General features: G+C 42.7%; 3 protein-coding genes across 5 annotated transcripts; 1 reads left to right on the forward strand and 2 right to left on the reverse strand.

Annotated features, from left to right (window-relative positions):
- Positions 1–442: 442 nt before the first annotated feature.
- On the forward strand, positions 443–11,745 carry LOC124002915 (phosphatidylinositol 5-phosphate 4-kinase type-2 beta). Of its 3 annotated transcripts, none has more exons than XM_046310751.1 (11): positions 443–979; positions 3,581–3,678; positions 4,848–4,944; positions 6,638–6,790; positions 7,094–7,240; positions 8,020–8,058; positions 8,275–8,328; positions 8,730–8,843; positions 9,092–9,350; positions 10,425–10,528; positions 10,696–11,745. In XM_046310751.1, exons 1-11 carry the CDS (start codon positions 950–952, stop codon positions 10,774–10,776), a joined length of 1,176 nt encoding a protein of 391 aa, XP_046166707.1. In that variant the 5' UTR covers positions 443–949; the 3' UTR covers positions 10,777–11,745. The 3 variants fall into 3 exon arrangements, with proteins under 3 accessions (XP_046166707.1, XP_046166704.1, XP_046166706.1); XM_046310748.1 differs by having other exon boundaries at positions 444–1,093; XM_046310750.1 differs by lacking the exon at positions 8,275–8,328 and having other exon boundaries at positions 445–1,093.
- Positions 11,746–12,049: 304 nt separating this feature from the next.
- Positions 12,050–13,992, reverse strand: LOC124002917 (proteasome subunit beta type-3-like). Its single transcript, XM_046310753.1, has 6 exons — positions 13,834–13,992; positions 13,095–13,279; positions 12,866–12,973; positions 12,579–12,756; positions 12,386–12,480; positions 12,050–12,215 (listed from the first exon to the last, which is right to left on the reverse strand). The coding sequence occupies exons 1-6, from the start codon at positions 13,834–13,836 to the stop codon at positions 12,167–12,169; spliced, it is 618 nt and encodes a 205-aa protein (XP_046166709.1). The 5' UTR covers positions 13,837–13,992; the 3' UTR covers positions 12,050–12,166.
- Positions 13,993–14,402: 410 nt separating this feature from the next.
- Positions 14,403–18,689, reverse strand: LOC124002916 (pre-mRNA-splicing factor CWC25 homolog). The gene is made up of 9 exons (XM_046310752.1): positions 18,469–18,689; positions 17,857–18,029; positions 17,401–17,637; positions 17,210–17,279; positions 16,948–17,096; positions 15,812–15,893; positions 15,417–15,685; positions 15,111–15,284; positions 14,403–15,021 (listed from the first exon to the last, which is right to left on the reverse strand). The coding sequence occupies exons 1-9, from the start codon at positions 18,484–18,486 to the stop codon at positions 14,907–14,909; spliced, it is 1,287 nt and encodes a 428-aa protein (XP_046166708.1). The 5' UTR covers positions 18,487–18,689; the 3' UTR covers positions 14,403–14,906.
- Between the last annotated feature and the right edge of the window lie 1,901 nt (positions 18,690–20,590).

A 20,590-nucleotide genomic window follows, 5' to 3' on the forward strand; every position in this document is an offset into this window, starting at 1 on the left:
CACCCACCACCCCTATACATTAACCACATTTGTTCATGATGGAGTCATTGCATGCATCTTCTTTTTGACAACCATCCCTAGACGGAAAACCACGCCCCCCTAGACAATGCTCCTCTAGAGAGAATCCTGAAGTTTTTACTACAGACCATTGACCATATTATTGGATTTATTGTAGAATGTTGCGGGTCAATTTGACTGTAAAAAGTGCAAGCTTCATAGCCATAGGCCTACACATGAAATATATGCCTCTTCTGCTTCATCACCACTCAATTAGAATGAGACATTTACTCTGATAAATCCTGATATATGATTTATAGTATTCATTTTGCCATCAGCAGCTTTTACAAATACAGAGATTTACTGACCAAAATGTCGCTGCACTTTCAAGGTACCAACTACAGTACGCGCTTCTACTCTCTGCCTCTTGGGGGCGCACTTCGCGTTGCTACGTTCAGTCTAGACGCCATCTTGAGGAGACCCCAAAACTGGTGACAACAATCTCAGGCGCATCATAATGGGATTACTAACCTCTAAATAAAATCACCTCAAATCGTTGTGGGTAGCAAACGACACCAGAAAAGAGAGGAGTCGTCCACCAATAGTGTATTACTTATCAAAGAAGACTGCGGCTTAGCTAAAGGCAACCTTGCCTGTAGCTGGATGGCCGGCTAACAATCTATGCCAGAAACTGGTCTGTGTGCCGCTCTGGACTGAAACCGTGCGGCCTGCTCTGGAGGAAGGGTGGTGACCGCGCAACATGCAATCCCGTTAATTTACTACAGAATCTAATTTGATTCAAAGACCCTGCAAATCGGATAGCGGATACGACAATGCATGTATAGATATCACGCTCTTACTGCAAATTTCGTTGTCTGGAGTGATAAGACCCAGCTAGCCTGTTTGATTACAGTGCTGTCTTGCGTTGCCTAAATTATTCCCAACAGGAGACATGTCATCCAACTGTACCAGCGTTGCGCCGGTGAGCGCTAGCAAAACGAAGACGAAAAAGAAACATTTTATAGGACAGAAAGTGAAATTATTCCGTGCAAGTGAGCCTATTCTCAGCGTTTTAATGTGGGGTGTCAACCATACGGTAAATGTATTTTTGTTCATGTTCCCAAGCTAGCTTGTTTGTCTATGTGGTGTTTTGACTAGCTAACGGTAACGCGATAGTTAGCCAGCTGCTTGATTGACAAAATCCAATTTTAGAACTCATCCATCGTCTGTAGTGTATGGGTGTTAGCCAGGTACTTAGTCTGATGCTCAGGTGAAAGCTGTTAACCCTTCATTCACCATCCTCCCTGGTCAGGAATATAAACGTAGCAACAATCTAGCTATTTGGTGTGCCAGTCGCGTGCGCTTTAAAAATGTGCAGCAAATAGCTGCGACGTTGAACATAAACATTTCACATTACCCGCGCAATTTGCAGGCATTATTTGGGACAACCTGCATAACGTGTTCTGTGGGATGTGTGGTGGTCTGAAGTGAGCTAGTTAGTTGGTTAGGAGAGGAGGTCGTGAGCACTGCTCCAACCTAAGCATTCATTATGTCTAGCGCAGGCCAGAGAGGGGTGTGACTGTTGGAGAGCAGCAGGTTGCATTGAGACTCAACCGCTGCCTGTCTGCCTATTGTTTTACAGGCATCAATGAATGAGAAAGCGGCAATCTAACATTTAGCATATTCTAGCCTATATTCCTGATTTAATGTGGTTTAGTGTGAAGTACACATTCGAACACTCAACCATAAAAATAATAGGTTCACAGTCTAATTTTAGTGGGAGAAGGATGGACAGTGTCTTCAACACATCCTAAAAGACACTTTATTGATACTGTTTTTCACCAAATGCATCAAGTTTCTCACTCAAATGAATGATGCGATCACCAAATGGATTGCAGAGAGCTTCAAGGCTCCATTTTTGTGGCCAGCAGTAGTAGGCGAACACACCCCCTTCCCTGCTTGACTGACACCTCCAGATCAATATCTCTGGCATGAATATGATGCCCCAGGCTTGCGGTTTTTGATTCGCTTCATTCACCATTTGAATAACAGTGCTGATGCATAATTTCACTTCCAATGTTTGCATGCATTCCAATATGTTGCCTACACTAACATGTACATTACATCTTGCATGTACTATTGTCTGTAATTATTATTGATTTCCCCCTCTATTTGCTGTGTTTTTAGTGAGGCTATTTTATGTATATTTAAATACCTTATATAAGAAAGATAAGGATAAATATAGACTATAGTCAAACGGACAGTTATTGATTGTATGGAGAAGACAATGGCATTTAATTAACCAATTTGCATATTTAGTGAAGCTGTAATAATCATCCTGTGACACATTCTGCAATAATCATCATGGACAAGTTCAGTGTGTTGTGGATGCTGGGTGTAGATTCAAGGTGTAGGCGGCAGGCTAATTTAGGCGATTGCAAGAAAGACGTCAAAGAGCCTTCTCCTCGAGGCCCTCATAACCTTAGTCATAACCACAATATATTTCACCTTGGTAGTCAGTCGTAACATTGTTCTGCTCGTCACAAATCTGGATGAATTCAGTCCCAAGCTAAGCTTTTGCTCAGAGAAGACCTTTGTCAGTCGGAGCATATAGCCAAATACAGATTTAATTGAAACTCCCTTCAAAAACGGATTCAGTCTTGATGGTAGATAATGCCAGCCTTACAGGCTTTCCAACACTGGGAACAGCCTACATCTTCAAATCTGATATGAGCCTTCGTCATACTTAAAATAAAATCTGCCATTTAGCAGACACTTACATCTTCGGCGACTTACAGTCATGCGTGCATACATTTTACGGATGGGTGGTCCCAGGAATCGAACCCACTACCCTGCCTTTACAAGCTCTACCAACTGAGCGACAACGGACCGCCTTCATCAAACCTTGTGTGTAGGTTGATTAGACATAATCCAACATATAGTCAGGATATCGATTGTCTGCCTGCTGAAGGCATTAAGCTATGCCTCTAATGACAAAGAAATAGGATACTTTTGAAGGACACACTATCTACCAGAGCCTAACCTGTGGGCATGTTAAACAGTGATTCCTCATAGCATGTCAGACAGTTGAATGAGAGTCTATCCCTTGAAGCAGCAGCTCTATGAGAGGCGACTCGGCTATGTCCTGCATATTCCATACAACTCGATGTGTTTGTGCTCCATATGCTATTATTTTCCCACCTCAAGATAACTTCTCAAATGTCTCCCCTATTTCAGCCATGTCTGCGTCTCCTGGATGTGTTCTTGTCTCCTTTTTTCTTTGAAGTGTTTATTCACGTTCCCTCCCTGCCACTCCTCTTACTGTCTGGGGTTTATACATCTACGGAGAAGGCTCGCTCGGGGAATCAGTCTGTTCCTTACAGTGAATCTGTCCGGGTAGATAAGATCAACAATGTGACAAGGGGACTCTTTGGTCCAAAGTGAATGATTGTCAGTAAATAGACACTGGTTCACTGCAGTTTGGTCTGGTGTGGGGATTAGTGTGTTGACCTCCTCTTCCCTGCTCTAGCATTCTATTCTGATCTTCTGATCTCCTGCTCTTTCTATCTCCCCTCTGTTTCAGATCAACGAGTTAAGTAACGTTCCTGTACCAGTAATGCTGATGCCTGATGATTTTAAAGCCTACAGTAAGATCAAAGTGGACAACCACCTATTTAACAAGTAGGTATCCTGAGTTCTAACTTTGCAACCTGCCATACCATATTACTGCACACCATATTACTGCCCATATAAACTCAAACAAGAGGCCAATTTAGCTGCATTGTTTAGAAATATACAGTACAGACCTGAAGTCTGTTAACACTATGTTATGCTACTGATTAGGAGAGAGAAGGTCTTGGCTTGGTTGGCCCAATGGTCTATGACGTGGTGTCCTTTTAAATCACTAGCAAGATCAAGCTCCCCTATCACCTGTAATATAACTCACCATGGGTCTAGCGATCCCCACTACACTGGAGTTGTAGTAAAAACATGAATTCAACACTTAACTGAGCAGCCTTGCAATGCAAATCATCCTCGTAGTGAAGCACCTCTAGTTTGCTGGTCAAGAGCTTCTCACATTTCCATTATCTAGTCCAGTGGGTTCCTCCGATGACATCAACACTCTGCTAATGGACTAACTATAGAATTATAATACTAGAATGGACATGAACCTTCATATGATGGGATAACAGTCAGCCATTTGGGTCAGGGAGTTGGTCAACCATGATGTGCCAGTGCTGTGATGACATATTGTGTAAAGTGATGCATTTGAAGAATTTAGCTAGCCAGACAGTTTTTTAGAGGAATGATTCCATACTTTTTTCAAACGAACTGCCAATATGCCAACATTTCATTCAAACGATGCAATCAATCCACAGCCATAAACTGGCTGAAATCAGTTGATGATAGGAATTGGTCTGTTAAAAATAATGGTCTGTTTACATATATTTTAGAAGCTATTTTTACCGAAAATGTGTTTAAAAGCCGGATGATCTGTATGATTATATGACTATTTTAGGTTGGTAATAATTATATTACACATCTTCGGATATATCACATTCCTTACTTTGATTTTCCTGCGTAAGTAAAATCAAGATTATGCCTCTGGCGATCTCCACTACGCCACACTACACTGATGTTGTTGTCGGAACATTAATTCAAAACTTAACTGAGCATCTTTGCAATGCAAATCATCCTCATAGTGAAGCACCTCTAGTATGCTGGTCAAGAGCTTCTCACATTTCCGTTATCTAGTCCAATGATTCCTCAAATGACATCAACACTCTGAATGCTAATGGGCTAACACACTCTTCTATATTAACACTCTTCAATACTTTTGTATCTCTCAGAGAAAACCTGCCCAGCCGCTTTAAATTCAAAGAGTACTGCCCTATGGTGTTCCGCAACCTGAGGGAGAGGTTCTGCATCGATGACCAGGATTACCAGGTAAAATATGGTCTCCTGTGTAGAGATGTCTAAGGGGAAGAATGTAGGATGGGTTAACTGAAGAGAAAGACCATTTGAGGATGGGTTAACAGTAGTGAACTGAAAGACAGAATGAGGATAGACGTTTGCTTGGCACTGCTCAGTAATGTCAAACGGGTAGAGGACAATTAAGGAGAGTGCAGATCAGAACTCCCTGTTGTTCCCTGCCCAGTTTGACTCATAGCAGATGTCAATTCTTCCCTCAGCCCAATGTAGTAAGGCTTTATCAGCATTTCATCCCTCAGCCCAATGTAGTCAGGCTTTATCAGCATTTCATCCCTCAGCCCAATGTAGTAAGGCTTTATCAGCATTTCATCCCTCAGCCCAATGTTGTCAGGCTTTATCAGCATTTCATCCCTCAGCCCAATGTAGTCAGGCTTTATCAGCATTTCATCCCTCAGCCCAATGTTGTCAGGCTTTATCAGCATTTCATCCCTCAGCCCAATGTAGTCAGGCTTTATCAGCATTTCATCCCTCAGCCCAATGTAGTAAGGCTTTATCAGCATTTCATCCCTCAGCCCAATGTAGTCAGGCTTTATCAGCATTTCATCCCTCAGCCCAATGTAGTCAGGCTTTATCAGCATTTCATCCCTCAGCCCAATGTAGTCAGGCTTTATCAGCATTTCATCCCTCAGCCCAATGTAGTAAGGCTTTATCAGCATTTCATCCCTCAGCCCAATGTAGTAAGGCTTTATCAGCATTTCATCCCTCAGCCCAATGTAGTCAGGCTTTATCAGCATTTCATCCCTCAGCCCAATGTAGTCAGGCTTTATCAGCATTTCATCCCTCAGCCCAATGTAGTAAGGCTTTATCAGCATTTCATCCCTCAGCCCAATGTAGTCAGGCTTTATCAGCATTTCATCCCTCAGCCCAATGTAGTCAGGCTTTATCAGCATTTCATCCCTCAGCCCAATGTAGTCAGGCTTTATCAGCATTTCATCCCTCAGCCCAATGTAGTCAGGCTTTATCAGCATTTCATCCCTCAGCCCAATGTAGTCAGGCTTTATCAGCATTTCATCCCTCAGCCCAATGTAGTCAGGCTTTATCAGCATTTCATCCCTCAGCCCAATGTTGTCAGGCTTTATCAGCATTTCATCCCTCAGCCCAATGTAGTAAGGCTTTATCAGCATTTCATCCCTCAGCCCAATGTAGTCAGGCTTTATCAGCATTTCATCCAACAGCCCAATGTAGTCAGGCTTTATCAGCATTTCATCCCTCAGCCCAATGTAGTCAGGCTTTATCAGCATTTCATCCCTCAGCCCAATGTAGTATGGCTTTATTAGCATTTCATCCCTCAGCCCAATATAGTAAGGCTTTATCAGCATTTGTTGATATAGAAAAAAAAGACTGTCCCCTGTTTACTGAGTTCTCACATGTAAACAGTGGGTGTTTTTAGTGTTTAGCGATACCAAGCATAGTTTATTACATTAAGTTCAACTAACTTGGTAGCCTTGCTGACTGGATCGCTATGTGAAGTGTTTTTTGTTTAGCTTGGAATAGCTCTATGTAAATGAAATCCATTGATCCATTACTAACTCGTGAAATAATTATGAAACATTCTTTACAGAGGGCTTTTCATTCATGTCAAAGCCTCAATTTTTTGCTCTGTATGTCTCTCACCCCCGGGCTCCCTCCTGTGGTGGATCATCATCAGAACTCTCTGACGAGGAGCGCCCCGCTGAACAGCGACTCCCAGGGGCGCTTTGGCAACCGCTTCCTGTCCAGCTACGACCACCGCTTCGTCATCAAGACGGTGTCCAGCGAAGACATCGCCGAGATGCACAACATCCTCAAGAAGTACCACCAGGTGGGAGAGTTCCCACAGGCACAAATATAACACGTTTGAATTTTTAAAATGTATTTTCTGTACAAACATACACCCTCTTAATACATGTTGAAGGGAGCATGTTGGCTTAAAATATTGAGGACCTTTCAATGTGGTGCTGAAGAAATATCGGTGAATTGTTCCATTTGGTGGGACTATCCTTTTGTAATAGCTAACAATTTATGCCGACTTCATTACTGGAGCTCTCTCCCTGTTTCCTTTGCATTACTCATTCCCGTTCCTCTTTCCCCTCTCTCTCTCCTTTCCTCCATTGGGTGTCTCCAGTTCATAGTGGAGTGTCATGGCAGCACTCTGCTCCCTCAGTTCCTGGGCATGTACCGGCTAACAGTGGACGGGGTTGAGACGTACATGGTGGTGACCCGTAATGTATTCAGCCACCGTCTCACCGTGCACCGCAAGTACGACCTGAAGGTAGGTGTCGATGTGCACACTAGCTTGGAGGGAACCAACTGGGAGAACACTTACTGGTAGTACACTAACTTCAGTAGGGCACTAGGAGCACACTTACAGCTGTAACACTGTTGGTGCTCATTGGGCTAAGGGCATTTGTAACAAGCTCAATGCATAGGGTGCTTGCAGAGTATTCCGGTTCCCAGTAGAACTTGAGCCAGACTATTTTCTGCTCCAATGGTTGTGATATATATTTTTTTTATTACATTTTTATTTAACCTTTATTTATTTCAGCAAGTCGGTGAAAACAAATTCTTATTTACAATGATGGCCAAACCCGGACAACGCTGGGCCGATTGTGCTCCCCCTATGGGACTCCCAATCACGGCCGGATGTGATACCGTCTGGAGTCGAACCAGAGACTGTAGTGACGAGATGCAGTGCCTTAGACCGCTGCACCACTCTGGAGCATCTAGAAGGGGAAATGGTTAAGAATGCTGCTCATGTGGAAAAGCTCAGCAAATCTGTCTCTTTGTGCACGGGCAACAACACTGAGAACAGAGGTGTGACGGCGTGCATGCCTATTGGCTCTCAGAACACCGTTTCCCGTACAACAAACAACTCTGCCGCTGCCAGGCATTCTCAGGGGGAAACAGTTCTGCTTTCTGAAATATGACAATGTTATAACCATACTGTCAAGTCCAGGAGAAACAAAGGGGGAACAAAGATGCAAAGAATGTCTGTCTCTAACTCTGCATTCCGTTACATCTCTGTGAATTATCTTATTTTCTCTCATTCAGGGTTCCACAGTCTCAAGGGAAGCCAGTGACAAAGAGAAGGTGTGTTCTTTTACATATGTACGATGATGAGAGGAGTGTTGGGGTACAATGACAGCACCCCAAAAATAACTGTGGGTCGTGCTAAAAAAAAAGCATCAAACTAACCAGCTAAAAACAAAACTCATTTACAGGCCAAAATACTTTTTAGAATAGTACAGAAATACTGTTTTTTCCATCTAATGATAATGAAGCACAAATGAAATAACACATCCACAGTTGGGCCATGTCCGACTGCTGTCTATGCTGCGCAGAGGGGGCAGTCAAAAGGGGGTGAGTGTAGTCCATGTGGAATAGTTAGCTGTGTGTGCTCTAGTAGTATCATCCATGTGAGTTACATTACCCGCTCTGAAACCTAGAAGTAGTTATTTCCCTTCCTGGTTACGTCTTTTGTAGAGCGGTGGGTAAATACTGCTTTGTGAGTGCTGAGTTGTTGTTGGGAACAGAAGGTTGCTGGTTCACACCCAGTGAGGGACGGACAGAACCTGGTGAAGCCAATGTCACTGGTCGTACTGCGGACCTCGCGCTCGAGAAACCCAACGTCTTAAACCATTACACCGAGAGGAAATGCCTGAAATGGTTGTTCTTCCTAAAAAGTCAATCCTAAATCAAGACCTCTGTCATTTGTGCCAATCTCAGAATATTTTGATTCTAATTTCTATTACTCTGCTCAGGCCAAGGAACTCCCCACTTTTAAGGACAACGACTTTCTGAACGAGGGCCAGAAGCTGCAGATAGGAGATGACAACAAGAAGTACTTCTTGGAGAAACTAAAGCGCGACGTAGAGGTAGGAGACATCTCACGGCTGCTCGATTTGATGTTTTTGTTATCATTACAGTCATTGTGAAAATATCCGTAAATGGACTTCTGCACATTATGTTTGGTTTCTAGTCCTTTCAACCAGTTTCACCTGTGAACAAAGACATTACTTTAGGTTGACAAATAGAAAAATAATAGTGAGTTTAATGTCCTCCAAATTTTCCAAAAGAACATTTGTTACAATATCTGACATCTTTCACCTGTTTGTGTACATAGTTCCTAGCCACTCTAAAGATCATGGACTACAGTCTACTGGTGGGGATCCATGATGTGGACCGGGCAGAGCAGGAGGACATGGAGGTGGAGGCAGGAGGAGAGGAGGAGGAGTACGAGAACGATGGGATGGGAGGAGCACTCACCGGCTCCTTCGGCACCCCTCCAGACAGCCCTGGGAACCCCCTCAACTTTGGCGGGTTCTTTGGCCCTGGCGAGTTCGACCCCTCCGTGGACGTCTACGCAATCAAGAGCAACGATAGTAAGAGACTGTCTTTCTTGAGTTGTCAAGTGATTTTTTTATGCAATTGTGCTAGATTTGTGCTACTCTCTATCTGCAGTGCCTTCAGAAAGTATTCACACCTGGACTTTTTCCACATTTTGTTGTGTTACAGCCTGAATTTAAAATTGATTACATTTTTGATTTTGTCACTGGCCTGCACACAAATGCCCCATAATGTCGAAGTGGGCTTGTGTTTTTCTAAATGTTTACATATTAATAAAAAATTGAAATCTGAAATGCCTCTCAAAGAAGGGCACCTATTGATAGGTATACAACAATACAGACATTGAATGTCCCTTTGAGGAATGGTAAAGTTATATGAATTACACTTTGTATGGTGTATCAATACACCCAGTCACTACAAATATACAGGTGTCCTTCCGAACTAGAGAGGAAGGAAACCACTCAGGGATTTCACCATGAGGCCAATGGTGGCTTTAAAACAGTTACAGAGTTTAATAACTGATAGGAGAAACCTGAGGATGGATTAACAACATTGAAGTTACTCCACAATACTAACCTTATTGGTAGAGTGAAAAGGAAGCCTGTACAGAATTAAACATATTCCAAAACATGGATCCTGTTTGCAATAAGTCACTTAAATAATACTGCAAAAAAGGACCTGGAAATGGTTGTCTTGCAGTGATTAACAACCAATTTGACAGAGCTTTAAGAATTTAAAAAAATAATAATGGGCTAATGTTGCACAATCCAGGTGTGAAAAGCTCTTAGAGACTTTCCCTTAAAGACTCACAGCTGTAATCGCTGCCAAACGATGCTTCTACAAAGTATTGACTCAGTGGTGTGAATACTTATTTAAATTCGATATTTCATTTTCAATACTTAGCAAAAAACATGTTTTCACTTTGTCATTATGGGGTATTGTGTATAGATGGGTAAGCAACCAGGAAATGCTAGAGCAATTTCTATATAGTGCATCTTTAATTAACATTGAACATTAAACTAATTTTAGAACAGACATCATGGGACTGCCCAGTGAAACGTAATACTTGCTATTTATACTCTTATGCACTGTCTTGCTCCTTGTGGTAGGTGCTGCGAAGAAAGAAGTGTACTTCATGGCTATCATCGACATCCTCACGCACTACGACGCTAAGAAAAAAGCTGCACATGCTGCCAAAACTGTGAAACATGGGGTGAGTAATGGACTACCTTTGACCAAACATGAAGCCAAGTGATTAGGCTGCAAAGATGCTAGATCATATAGTAGTTTCAAGGAGAAGATGTGTTATTAAATATAAATTGTAGTTGTATGTTCCTAATGTGCATGTGTTTACACTGAACTCTGTTCTCCCTCCTTCAGGCTGGGGCAGAGATCTCCACCGTAAACCCAGAGCAGTACTCCAAAAGATTCTTTGAGTTCATGTCCAACATCCTGTCATAGAATCATCTCTCCTACCCCAGCCAATCACATCCTGTCATCAGCCACACCCACCCTTCTGCCCCTCCCACCTGCTTTAGCCCCACCCCTTACCCTCCCACTCTGGGGATGACAGACTGAAAGGATGCACAGACGGAGAGCCTGTTACATTAACCCACAGAGAGGGGGCGCCGGACTTTTTCTTTAAAAAAAAAAGCAACGTGTCTCTTCTCCACCCCCATGTCCCACTCCCCCTGCCCTGCCACCTCAATCTGAGTGCTCGACAAGGAAGGCTTGTGAAACAGAGTTCAATAGGATATTTGAGACCCTCCCCCTTTCTGCCTTCCCCACCACCTTATACTAGTCCTCACGCCAGCACGGGAACTGTCTCACTAATGCCTTGAAAGAGTTTCAGCTTCAGCAGTAGGAGTCTGTTTAGTACCGTCTGTTCGTTTCCGTTCGTTATTATTTTCAGACACACACAAACCTCTCACAGACACAGAAGCGGTCAGATCGCATGAATCTTTTGACCAAACTCTGCCTCCTTGACTTGTCAGGAGATCCGCAGCCGACAGTATCAAAATTGGAAATGCAGGAGATTAATAAGGGTTTTACGTAAATAAATGCAATATCAAAATGCATGGCTGAAATGTACATGACTCTGCCAGTTAGTTGAAACGTCAAACCACTGAATTTAGCATCTGAGCATTATGACTAAAAAAGACAAAAACATAAGTGTCTGAATGTTATGTTGCCATATTGTTCTGAAAACTTTTGACATTTTTACCATGAACTTGGTTGGTAAAGGAAAATCCACATAAAAAAGGGGAATACTAAAGCAAATGCTTGTTTTATTACCATAAGAATCATTTTTATATCTTGTTTACATTAATGTAGCATTTGTGTTTGTATACAGTATTGTTTTGTAACAGACATTAGATCAGAAAAGTTACTTGAAAAGGATTCATTACATATTAAAAGGGAGTTATTGTTTTTTTCCTGAATTTAATTCATTTTCTCACCTTTGACTAACAATGAATTATTTTGTGCTTTGTAGCGATGGTTTTAAATTAGGTTATTATAATGACTTATTCCGTGTCGAGAGACAAGTGTCAATAGCTGTTTAGCCACTCAATTAATTCAAATGAGTTCCTGGAGACTGTTCTCACAAGGTTACTGGCCATCTTTCCATTTGATTAAATCACCACAGCACAGGTAATCCACATTTATTAATCTGATAAATCTGGCATTTAACAAAATTTACTTTCTCACAAATAACATACCAGGCACACCAGAGTCATTGTAACACTAATAGTCATTAATTTTATTGAACAGTATCTTAAGAAAAACAGTACAAGCAGTGTTGATCATTTTCATACAAAATAGGAGCTGGTAGAGATAAGGGAGAGGAGCTTTAATCCATTCTGGCCTTCAGGGTACGTGTGGTGATCTTGTCCTTCTCACTGTAAAAATAAGTTAGTCAAGGTACTGTCACTACAACAACACTGACCAGAGCATTATTAATATCACCATCTAAATGTCATTTGTATGAATCGTCTGATTAATTACACATTTAGCAGGTATTTAATAAAAAATGTAGGCAGTGGAAGAGGAAAAGTATGACTGTACTTACATGACTTGCACGATGACACCCATGCCTGAAACGGCATCCCTGTCCACTGCATTCAGCATGGCTTGGGAGATGGTCTCAAACAGGTCCTCTGGTTCCTGCAGGTGTCAAAAATAACCATTGTAAATAAAAATAGAGATATAATCAACTATCACAGTCAATGTATTATCTTACAATACAGTACACAATAACCTACCATGTCTGGCTCCCAGAGAGATTCACACATGCCGTACATCTGCTCTGAGCAAGTGCCGCTCACAACAAAGTCCTCTGTCACCATGGGGCAGCCAATCAGGTCCAGCGAGCAGATAAATGGCTCAAAGGTCTTGGGGTCCAGCCCAGCGATCACAGGCTCAATGTAGTATGGTCCAAATCTAAGACAAGGGATACACGTTTGATCAGTCACAGACTTGCCACCAAGGCGGAAGTGGAGACTTATATATGTATATGAAATACTGTGCTTCTTCACATCAGTAAACTCACCTCCTCTCATACAGCAGGTTGGAGACCATGCTCATGAATGTCTTGGGTTTGATCTGACGCCCCTCCTTCAGCTCATAGAGGTTCAATCTGAACTTGAGCCTCTGGGAACTGTTAGAAAAATAAAGTGGATAATTAATATCACCTGCAAGGTCAATCTGTTGCACTGACCATCCAAATACTCTGGAACTTGGGAGAGAAGACGTGCACTGATGGACCAGTGCACACTTACACTGTCTGTACGTCAGTAGCCAGGCCAGCCAGGCCAATGTAGAGTCTGTCTCCCATGGGAAAGATCTTCTGGAAGTCTGTGGTCACCATCTGAGCCTGTACACCGAATCTTCGATCTGCTGCAATGGCTACACATTGCTTACCCTTCATCGCCATGACGGCACCACCATTATAGGACATAATAGACTGGAGATGGAACACAAGGAAACGAGGGAGAGAAGTTATGAGTAGCAAACATGACGGGGTCAATTTCAAAACCCAAACAACATTGTTTCCATCACTAACTATTGCGTTACTAACTTTGACGGGTGACCCTCATTACTTCAAACATAGGTGAATTAGTAGAAACATTGGCATAACTATTAACGACAAGATTCTAAACTTCATCAGACTCAAGTTGCATGATGTTGCATCCCTCTTCAGATAACTAGTGATAACATTAGTCAGCTCATTCATAGACTTGCGTTAGTGACAAGAATCCAGTTTATAGCTAACTAGGTAGCGAGTTAATATAGTAGTTATGTTTGGAAAATGACTAACACTAGTTACATTTTCGTTGAACAAGTTAGTTAGCCATGCCAAAAGTCCCCTGCAATGGTAACTAGCTAGCTAACGTTAGCAAGCTAAATGCTAGCTACCATACTGATTAGGCAGCCGGTTGCTAACGTTAGCTAAGCTAGTTTTACAAACCAATCTACGGACCACAAGCTACATGCATACATTATTTGACATCGTCTTACCATTGTGAATACGTTGAGGTATCTTCCTTAGCCGTTGAAATATCTTGTAAATTTTCACTTTACACTTTTAATGACTGCGGATAACAATCCCACAGTGACTACACGATTTGGAACAGTCGGAAATCAGCCACCCTTGCTGTTTGAAACGTCATTCGGTACTACACGATGATTGGGTCTGTAAAAAGTTCCGGTGGCCATTAGTGTTATCGTTGACGGTTGTTAGGGGACTGTGCAAACGTTCCTAGTTGGTTTGAAGCGTGCTAAAGTGAAACAATAATGAAAATAAAGACAAGTTATGGGACCAAACTTTGAAAAAAAGTACAGTAAACTTTGAGCCTGTGACTAAAACACCGAACCACTGGCGATGGGCACCTCTTAAATCCAGCATTATTATCCTATAAAACAAAAGGCTTTCATGATAGTAATTGAACAATGTATGTCTACTTTATAATGATGCTGGTGGCAGTGTGCCTGAAAATTTTGTCTTCGTAGGACGTTTTCAATTATTGTAGTTTTCTGAAGGTGTATCAAAGCAGTAATCAGCATCACATACATGTAAACTCATAGTATTTAGTTTGTTAGCCCCCAACTCAATAGAAGCTCTAGGAACAATTTTTTATTAAGATCCAAAATTATTCTCTGTTACAGCAATACACTAAAGATTTCCAGGAAGCATAATTTACAAAAGGGTTGTGTCTGATAAATTTGAATAATCCTAAACATTACAGAGAACACAATATACAATTTCTACTTAAAATAAATCCAACATTGCTCATTCTATAAAAGGTGAGTATGGCTTGCTGTTGCTGGTGAATGGCACGGGTGAGTTTTTCCATTACAGAGGAAGTCAGATCCTTTGCATTGCTTTAGTCAGGGCAATGGCTAAGGGGCAGTTTCACAGCCCCCCCCCCCCCCCCCAGTACAAATACATGGTGCCTCTGCAGTGTCTTTTTTGTTTATTAAATTATACATTAGTTGGCAGTCCTGGCAAACCGGTGCACATATTTCAGTGTGGTAGCTGGTGCATATTTTTACTCTCTCCTCAATCAACCCATTCCTGCTTCTTCTAGTTCTCATCTCCTCATGAAATTCTTCTCCAGGGATGCGGGGGTCCTCTGTATGGAGTGGATGTTTCTCTTGACTCGATCCTCCAAGGAAGAGGTGGAGGCACTCTCCAGCTTCATGTTACTGCAGGGAAGGACGCAACAGTTTTAGAGGACCAGACAACAGCCAGAGGAAGCATGCCATACGTGCGTGTCAGTCAGTGAGATACTTACTGGATAAAGCCAGCGTTGCGGTCATGCTTGCCGCCTTTCTCTTTCTCCCGCTCCTTCTCCTGTTCATCCTGTCGTTTGTAACATCTAATGTTGCTTTCGCGCTCTTCGTCTCTCTGTTTGGCAAAGTCCATCATCTCCCTCCTCTTCTTCTCCAGCTCTTCAGCAGAGAGACATCTAAGAGAATATCAGGCAGATAAATATGGGGATAAGAAAACACTTTAGGATGGGGTGGTGGGATTACCATTAGTTCACCGATGATTGAACCCAGGTGTGATAATTGTATAAACAGGTGCTGTGGACTCTTACTTGGTAGTACTGCTCTGACGCCTTTGGTAGCGATCTTTCTGTGGGCTGGGGGGGGCTTTGGGGCGCTGGAACTGTGGAACTTTAAACTGGTCTGTCCTGTGGGATGAGTGGTTCTCTGATTTGTGAGAGGAGTGGTTGTCTGTCCTGTGAGAGGAATGATGGCCGTTCCAGTCTGTCCTTTGAGGCGATCGAGAGCGGCTCCTCTCCTGAGAACGGTGCCTTAAGTGGTTGGTGGGCTTTGAAGACTGATGATGCCTCCCAGCTGGAAACTGAGGAAAGAAATTAGGCGATGAGCGGTACACATCTCTCTCAGGAGGATTAAAGTCACTTTGAATTGATTGGACTAAGATCTAACAACGTTCACTGTCAATATATAAAGATTGAGCCGTACTGACCTGTAGTCCATAGCCAGCGGGGACACTGCGATGGTGGGAATGTGAGTAGGTTGTTTCTTTGGATTCCTCTTTAGAATGGTGCCTAAGTAAAGATCCATCACTCAGTTAACCCAATGAGTCCCACCACAATGCTGAAATGTTTTGGACTTCTAACCACTTTTAAACACTGTGTTTGAACTACATACTTATGGGTTGTACCATTGGATTAATCTACTTATTCTGCATCCGTCGGTGCTAACCATTAGTCTGTGTGATTATTAACGGCGGCTGAGATAGAGATGTGTTTGAGAGACACGGGCGAATGTCTGTAGAGTCCGAATGGTTTCAGCTACCCATCTATGAAAAGCTCAAGAACACACACACGTAACATGTTTTGCTCTATGACGCTCACAAGCTACAAAGGGGTCATTAGAAGGTAAGAGGTTCTTCTACATAGAATATCATAGGACATCCCAAGACATAGTGTCCATGACACTGAAATAAGCTCAGTTGTCACTGACTAGTTGGATATCCATTTCCCAGTGAGCAAACAGTTTCTGTAATTACAGCATTCATATAAATTCATTTTTATCAGGTTTTTGCTTTGGCGGACCTGTTTTCTTTATGGACATTTGTCAATTAACGCAACTACTTAAGTCAAATTGTTTTGTGTTCTACTTGTAGCCCTGGTTGTCCTGAAAAGAAAAGAGTAAAACACTTCACTGAGAGGCTAAACATAAGAGCTAGACATGCAGAATTTTGCTGGGGTCTAAGGATTGGGGCGGCAGGTAGCCTAGTGGTTAAGATCGTTGGGCCAGTAACCGAAAGGTTACTAGATCGAATCCCCAAGCTGACAAGGTAAAAATTTGTCGTTCTGCCCCTGAACAAGGCAGTTAACCCACTGTTCCTAGGCCATCATTGTAAATAAGAACTTGTTCTTAACTGGGTTAAATAAAAATGTATCTTTTTTTTTAAAAAATAAACAAACAATCTACCCCATCCAGAAGTTGCTGTCATCAATAGAAGCGGCAAGCTATATTTTGTAAACTATCACAAAATGCTTACAAGATCAAAACAGTTCAACTGAACATCTGGTCATATTGGCATCTGTTTACTGATCCTGAGAAACCTCTATTGAAGTTAGGATTCAGGGGCACCTGTGTATTTTGTCTTCGTCCACAGAGCTTGAGCTCAAGCTCCTTCTCTTATGCTTCTTCTCCTTTCTCCTTTCTTTCTCCTCCCTTTTCTCCTTCTTGTCCTTCTTCCTCTTCTTTTTCTTGTCTTTCTTTTCAAGATTCTGACGCAGCTGAAAGAAAATAAAAAGTGAAAAACTGTTGCTGCTTTAGAACCCAGTTAATCTGAAACAACAACAGGCTGAAACTGATTTCATCCCAGTTTGAATGGAGCCATCCAACTTACCATTTCTTTGATCTTCTTCATTTTCACTGGGTTTGTCAAGACCTCCCTCTTCTTCTCCTCCTCCCGTTTCCTTGAAAAATAAGACGTATCATTATAATCAGCTCTTGGCTAACAGCAGAACATCAGTGTATGGTATAACAGTTGCTAGCTGGACACACTAAATGGTAAAGAAAGAGACAAGAGTGACTGACTTGATATCAAACAACGGGTCCTCTCTGATCTTGGCGGCCATGTCGAGGTTGGATGCAGGGGTGGAGGGGTTGAAGATTGAGCCAGGCAGCAGGCCGGTTTGTTCGGATGGACCGCTCTCTGGCTCCTCAAACTGCTGGGTGATCTGCTTGTCGATGGGGCGGCCCAGCAGGTACTCATCACGGGACACCTGACCACCTGGCCCCTGGTACATCCAGTCCAACCGGTCATCTTTTTTCCTGGAGTAAAACAACAAAAAAGCAGTTGAGTGTTAGCGACAACATCCAAGGGGAGTATCTCTATCCATTTGTCTGTGGTGAGGGCACGCTTGAAAATAGGATAATATCAAATAAAGCTAACTCATTTGACTTTTAAACCTAGACATGACAGTGGTTTCTCTATCAAGGTGAGACCTACTACTTCCTCCTCATCACAAGGGTCAGTGAGGGGAGCATTACTTTAGAGCCCCAGTCTGCTGAGCGAATCTGGTAATATCTTCTCGAGCTCGTTCCTCTCTCAGCTCCTTCTGAAGCTCCTCGATCTTCTTTGCCTCAGCCTCGTGCTTCTGTTCAGCCTTCCATACCCGCTCTATGTTTTTCATAGTCTGGGGATGCCAGCTCTTCTTCAAGTTCTGACAGAGATAAGAGAAAGTGACATTCGATATAATTAAACGGAACAGGGAAAGACAGCTACAATTGATCAATACAACCATCATTTCTGAATTCCAATTGTTCCTCAGGGAAGGCAAGGAATTACTACTTCTGAGTGACGTTAACTAGCTAGGTAGTTGTGTAACAACATAACTGGGAAAATATTAAATAAACACACCTTCAAAATATAATTAGTTAAGGAGTCAACTTAGTTAACTAGCTACGCCAACTAGCCATCGTTGTCGTGGCAGTAATAGCGTTTCTCTTCACTTAACGCTAGTTCAGAAGTTGGCAGTAATTGAATTGTGTCGAACAATAAGGTGGTTTTGTGATTAGTTAGCTTGCTAGACACAAACAAAACAAACATGCGTAGCTAGCTAAGTTAGTTAGCTTTTAAATCTAATATTTTATCATACTTACGAGGTCACCTCCTCCCATCTTGACTTAGATCGTCCAATTGAGTAATAAGATATGAATAAACGTGTCCTCTACCTATGTGGTTATTGTATCTGACAAAAAAAATCTATGTTATTATCTAAATAACATCGGCATTTGCATACTAGGTTAGCGTGTTGTGTTTTCTTTGTACTTCCGGACTTTCTGAATATTTGTCTGGTTGTTGAAGAGTGCGTTCTTCTTCTTCTTTGGCTTCTTCTTCTTCTTCTTGGGGATTGGGTTGGCGGATAGCATCAAACTTTGAAGGTGCATACACCGCCACCTACTGTACTGGAGTGTGAGGCTAGTCACGGTGTAACTATATTAAATTCCCTTCATTAGTCCTGTTCCTCTAAGAAAGTGAAATAGAGCCGTAGACACCACTTCCCTCCCCTTCCCTCCCCCACTACACCACCCAAACCCCAACCCCATCCAGCCTCTCAGACCCTTTCACACAATCTCTCCCTGTCATACAATTCACAAAATATCAACACAGGCTCCACCGTTTCCTCCACTAAACATTCATCATGCAGACCTGTTTCACGTCTTCCTATTATCCACAACATGGCAATCAAACCTGTGTGCCCAAATTGTAGTCTACTGCACACAACTTCCTCTGTCCTACATCCCAGAATCCCCACCTCTTCCTTTACTGATCGATGCACGCAATAAAATGGCCTCCCCTTACTACTAGCATCCCACTCCCTTTGTCAAAAATTGAGCCCTTTTGCCCAGATCAAGGACTTAACTTCCCTGTGACCCAGTGGGACCTGAATATCTACCCCCTCTCTCCTCACAGCACTCTTAGTCACCACATCAACCTTCTCATTACCCTCCACACTCACGTGGGCAGGAACCAAACAAAAGCTTGCCACCACTCCCATCCTTTCGAGTCTCATTAACAGCAACAAGTCTCCTCTATCCGACCTGCCCGTCTTCGTTCCTTCCTTCCGTCTTTAGTCTCCCTGTCCCACCTCCTTAAATCTGTCATCTATGATCAGGTTGAACAACATCGGACTAACCACACTTCCCTGAGGAGTACTATTGTCCACTTCAAACCGCAATGATAATTCTAACTCCACCCTCACTCGTATGACTCGATCGAACAGGAAATCCATGATCCAGTTATACAGACGTCCCCCAATTCCCAATGAACTCAACTGGATCAACAACCCTTTTCTCCACACAATATCGTAAGCTTTCTCAATGTCAAAATACACAACACTCATCACCTCTTTTATTGTCAGGGCCTTGGTTATCTCTGTACTAACTGTCACCAGGGCAACCATGGCAGACCTCCCTCTCCTGAATGAGAGGAGGCAGGTGGGAGGAGCTATAGGAGGACAGTCTCATTGTAATAGCTGGTATGGAATAAATGGAACGGTATCAAACATATGGCAACCACGTTTGACTCCGTTACATTTATCCAATTCCATCCATTACAATGAACCTGTCCTCTTATATCTCCTCCAACCAGCCTCCACTGTCCTGAACCCACTCTGTGCTAAGCTCATCAAACCCCTAACTCCCAAGAAATACATAATCCTACTCACTATCATCTTTTCCATCAACTTACACGTTGGCTGTAAGTGCGATAGGCCTATAACTGCCCGCCCTAGTCGGATCTTTACCTGGTTTTACAGATGGCAATATCACTGCACATTTTCCACCCAGCAGGTATACAACCCTAACACTGTTTCCAACACACTGTCCAGTGCATGCTTAAACATCATATAACACACTTGATCTTCTCCACAGCTCTCCAACGCCCTTGTCGTCTCAAACATAGAAAACTCTGCATCCATTGCATCTCCTGACTCCCATTTCCTCTTTAAGACATCTCAATGCTCCTTTAACTTTCCCTATGTCTCCTCTCACTCATAGAATGCGTTCAAGACAAGAGCCACATCAAAAACCTGTTCCAGGTGCGTTCAAGGACAATGCACAGCGCAGCATTGTGCACACACACACACACACACACACACACACACACACACACACACACACACACACACACACACACACACACACACACACACACACACACACACACACACACACACACACACACACACACACACACACACACACACACACACACACACAT

This window comes from Oncorhynchus gorbuscha, linkage group LG18, assembly GCF_021184085.1.
Source record: "Oncorhynchus gorbuscha isolate QuinsamMale2020 ecotype Even-year linkage group LG18, OgorEven_v1.0, whole genome shotgun sequence".
Lineage (NCBI taxonomy): Eukaryota > Metazoa > Chordata > Actinopteri > Salmoniformes > Salmonidae > Oncorhynchus > Oncorhynchus gorbuscha.